Source organism: Haplochromis burtoni, unplaced genomic scaffold (assembly GCF_018398535.1).
Source record: "Haplochromis burtoni strain Fernald_Lab_line unplaced genomic scaffold, NCSU_Asbu1 Contig_528, whole genome shotgun sequence".
NCBI lineage: Eukaryota > Metazoa > Chordata > Actinopteri > Cichliformes > Cichlidae > Haplochromis > Haplochromis burtoni.
The window spans coordinates 88,563-93,291 of record NW_024582889.1 but is presented as its reverse complement, the minus strand read 5'-3'; the positions used below and the strand labels follow the sequence as shown (position 1 = coordinate 93,291).

The 4,729-nt window shown below is 42.3% G+C and overlaps 1 protein-coding gene across 1 annotated transcript in view; it reads left to right on the top strand.

The window, feature by feature from the left end:
* The first annotated feature begins 3,308 nt into the window (after nucleotides 1–3,308).
* LOC102288863 (molybdopterin synthase catalytic subunit) overlaps nucleotides 3,309–4,729 on the top strand; it is a 16,816-nt gene continuing 15,395 nt past the window's right edge. Inside the window, exon 1 of the mRNA XM_014329310.2 lies at nucleotides 3,309–3,440. Within this exon, the coding sequence (XP_014184796.1) occupies nucleotides 3,324–3,440 (117 nt within the window). The 5' untranslated portion in view covers nucleotides 3,309–3,323. The remainder of the gene's footprint in view (nucleotides 3,441–4,729) is intronic.

Below are 4,729 nucleotides of genomic sequence, written 5' to 3'. Positions count from 1 at the left end.
AACTGTGTTAAAGGCCAAAGTGAGTGAAGGAAGCTTCATCTGAAAAATAACACCTTCTCGTTTCTTAACCACGCGTCAGTTTTCCTTTGACGTGTGGTTAAAATGAAGCAACACTGAAGAAAATGGAGGCTTATAAACGTCGACATAGTTGTTCTTTTTTCACATCTGCAACCTCTTAAAGACCTCTTAACTCTGTGTTTGTTCTTGACAAGAAAGAAAACTGGACTGTGGTTTATTGTAAAAAACGTCTTTCATGCTGAAGTCAGTTCCTGTAAAGTGAAAGTTTCTTTAAGCTCTGCTCATCTGGCTCAGGTTTTGATTATTGTTTATATGTTTGTGTTTTTGTCTTGCTGTTATTTCCTGTTTTACTTCATGAAGTAATGAAGTAGTTTCATAGTCGTGCTGCTGCCTTGTTGTTAGATCTTTATCATTTGTGGTTTATAGTTTTCTACTCTCTGTCTGTAATGGGTTTTACGATGAAGGGCCAAGCTAAATAATAAATAGAATGAAACAATAAAATTCTCTTTATACTCTGTGTGTTACTGAGCTTTGACTTCTTCATACTTTTGTCTTCTTCAGTTCAGGTTCTGTCAGAAACCTCAGCTCTGCTTCTGAAGGTCAAGTCTGAGCGTCTGTGAAGGTTCTCAGTCATCCAGGTCATCGCAGTCTAAGGAGCTTGGAAAGAAAAGCGTCTGGACTTTTCACCGGATGAGACGTTTCACCTCTCATCCGAGAAGCTTCTTCAGTTCTAAGGCCAAATGGTGGAGAGACCCAGATTTAAACCCAGTGGGAGTAACCCCCCAAAGAGGGACCTGATGATCCTCTAATCGTCTGAGCCAAGGTGTGAAAACGGGTGTGGGTCCCACTCAGCCAGGGTTTCGGGTGAGCTCATTGTGAAACCTGGCCCCACCCTTTTATGTGATTTCCTGAGGTCAGATGGCCCAGGATGTGAGTGGGCGTTAAGGCGTCTGGGAAGGGATCTCAAAACTGGATTATAGATGGCAGACAATTGGTGTCGTAAACCATCGCCTCTGTCAAGTCTGAGCATATTTAGTCTATAACAACATGCATATCATACATGATTACATATTTATCAGCCAGTTAATGATCCAACAGGCACGTAGAGGTCTGTCAGTGTCCTCATCTATCTGTGCACTCTGAAATTAACCTGTGATCAGGCTGTGATTTTGCTACTTTTCTCCTGGTGTTCATTTCCACAGAGTTTAGCTGCTGCATTGACCTGTCAGCGCCCTCTGCTGGACAGAAACAAGCATAGAGGATAGATGTAGACTTAATGCCACACAGGTGAAACTCACTCATGTTACAGAAGCACAGAGGTCAGCAAGAAAAGGTGAGTTAGAGTTATATCACGCAACAAAAGGAAAAAGTGTGTGTGTGGGGGGAACTATTTACTATACAAGTGAAATTTCTAATCTATACAAATGGTTATCAATACCTCTGCCTCCTTTTTACTTCAGACAATCTGATTTGACTTTTCAGAGTATATTCAAATCTGCAGGGAGGCGCTGTGAAGATTAGACACACAAAAATAAATAAATAAATATTATAAGGCAGTGAGTGTTAATTTCTCCAGTTAGCAGTAGGCAGGGCTTTTCTTGTGAATAGTGGGGAGAGTAAACATATTTTTGCACATGTGTTTGGCTTATTTACTGGTAAATGGCCCTCCACGTCTTAGAAGTTGCCTGAAGCGAGGTAGCTGAAGAGTCTCAGCATCTTAACACTGAAGGTGGATTAATGTGGTGCTCAGGTGAAAGGTGGAGCTTCCTTTGGAGGTTTTTCCAGGCACGCCAAACTGGGATGAGTGCCTGGATGCTGGATCTGGTCCGAGGACTCCTCGGGATCTCAGGAGCTCTAATACAGAGAATCATGATGAGTCTTAGGCTACACTGCAGGTCTTAATGCTCAATTCCGATTTTTTGATCAAATCCGATTTTTTTGCCTGCTTGTTCACACTACAAATAAAATGTGACAGCAAACGTGCTCTAGTGTGACAGGGCTCTAGAGTGCGACCAAATGTTCGAGTAAAAAAAAAAAAAAAAAGACTCTGAAAGTCTCCGTGTGGTCAACAGCAGACACACATTATGCCCCTATCGTGGTCTAAACCAATCAGAGATAGTCAGGGGCGGGACCTCTCTGATTGGCCGTGGTCCAGTTGAAAGTGCAGGCAGATAGAGAGGTGAGTAACTTGAATAAAGCCATATCGATTCATTAAAACCTGAATTGACTTTTAAATATAATGTATTTGGCCAGAAACACCAGAATCTCAGGTTAAAGCTCACAAAACAATTTCAACAAACAGTAAATGAGAGCAGGTAAATGGATTCTGCACAAGGACGTAAACACAGAGCGCGGACCCGACGCATCAGAATTACCTTTCTCTTTCTCGGCTTTCTCACCCGACGGCCGTACACGGACACGCCGTCGGGGCTGAAAGCCGACAGCTCACTGATTGTGGTGCGTCGGGTCCGCGCTATACTCTTTTTGGGCTAGCTTCTGAGCAGCAGGTTTTGTCTCTCTCCAACCAAAATTCACTGAACCAGCAGCAAACTACGCTTCACATTTGATAAACGTCCTCATGAATTCCCTCTTACTTTTGCATTTTTGTCTGTGAAGGTTCTCAGTCATCCAGGTCATCGTAGTCTAAGGATCTTGAAAAGAAAAGCATCCAGACGCATTTTTGCTTCCACCACATTATATGCTGCGATAAATGCACTCCCCAAGTGTCCCCTCTCCCCATTGCCTTTTTAGCGGCAGGCAGCAGCAAACAGGTCATCAGAGGAGGCCGACGTGATGATTAAGTTTAACATTACCCACAATATTATCAAAGAGTGCCAGTGCACAAGCAGTTAATTAATCATTTATAAATCAATATTGTCTTTATGGACAGCAATTTTCCCCACAAAAAAGTGCACATGTAAAACTGCGGTGTTAAGCGATGTGGTTAAAAAATTTGGGTGCGCCAGTGCACCAGTGCAACCGTAGCAAAAGGTTAGTCTTTAGCCCTGTGTGAAACCTCAAAGCGGCCGCATGCGCAAAAAGAAGACGTCACACACAACGTGCTGTTTAGGCCCAGAGACAAAACAATATTGTTTGACTGATGGCCCTTAATATAAAGACTTGTTCCAGACTTTACGTTTCCCAATTTTACTTTAAGTTGTAAAGTTATTTTGTTATTTACATATGGCCTAATAATTATCCTTATTGCTGTTTTAGAGACAGCACCTCCATCAGGACAAGCTCTATGTTCGCATCTACACCTGCAGGTGGCAGCATTGCAGCTCTGTGCTGTTTGCAGACCGCTCATGAAGCTGAAGAGGAAGTTGCGGAAAGCAAACGCGTTCCTGTCTCCTGCTGCTCACCGACAGCTGGAAACCTTCCTCACATGCTTGACTTCTGCACGTTTCTTCATGACTGCGCAGGTGAGTCTTTTCTCACCTGCGCGACTTTTCTGACGTTACACCACGCTGACTGTATCACATTTACCTGCCAGAGAAACAGAAGTTCAGACTAGCTGCAGGAAACAAACATTCAAACAAAACTCAGACATGTGATCGGAAACCGAAGCCGAACCCCGGCTCATGTCACGATGACGTCATCAGCGGTGTTTAGACTGAAACGCGTATGTTTGGGGTGAAAAATGTTCAGATTTGATGTTTTTCAAACGGACTTTTGGAGGCGAACTAAGGGCGCCATGGCTGATCAGCAGGAAAAGGTTAATCAAACAGCGAAACGTCAAACAACGAAAGGTCAAACTTGATCCTCCAAAAGGCTCCTCCCCCTTTCAGCCAGCACACCTGCGGTGGTGTCTGTCCTCCGTGTGTCTGCAGGTCTGCGCTGATGGTGAAATCTGGAGATGAAGGGAGAGGATTAAAAGGATAAAGACACAAAATTAGTTTGAGTATTTTATCAGGTTATGTTGAGGGGAAAAACATATCCGGTAAAAAGTTGTAACATTTGTATTTTTTACGAGTTTTTAGATGGTTTTAAGGAAAACTGTCATTAATATTTAAACCATTTATAATATTTAAAAACATCTAAAGCATTAAAGTTATTTATTCTCCCATTGTCGGTAGAATAAGAACCATAAGTGTTGGGTATCTGCTGAGCTGAATGAAGAATCTGACCTAAATACCGGTTTGCTAACTTCCAGGAACATGCGTCTCCTGAATACCTCCATGCTCTGTCCTCCCTCCTGCTGCTGAACATACGAGAGTGTAGGAGTCATTACAGTAGAATGAGGCATGCTCAGATGCGAGCAGCACTGAATGAATAAACACGTCTGTAACAGTTTCGGTAAACAACAAAGGCCTAATGTGATTTTTAACTTTAATTTTTAGGTTCATTTGTGATTAAATGTAATTTTAAAAGACATTCCTGCAGGATCAGCACCAGAGCCCCTTTAAAGGGTGGGTTGGATAAGGGGACTTTACTATTATTATTATTGTATTATTTTAAAAAAGGGGTCAGCAATCACAGTTTAAAGATTACAGTCCTTTGTGATTACTAAACCTGAACTCTGGGTCAAATTTACAGGCTTATTAAGGATAAACAAGCTACTTTAAACCAGTATGTAACCAAAGATGTATACACAGTACACCTCAGAGAAATGTAGCCACAGGTGTCTGTGAAGGTTCTCAGTCATCCAGGTCATCGTAGTCAAAGGAGCTTGCAAAGAAAAGCGTCTGGACTTCTTTAAGTTGCTTGAAGA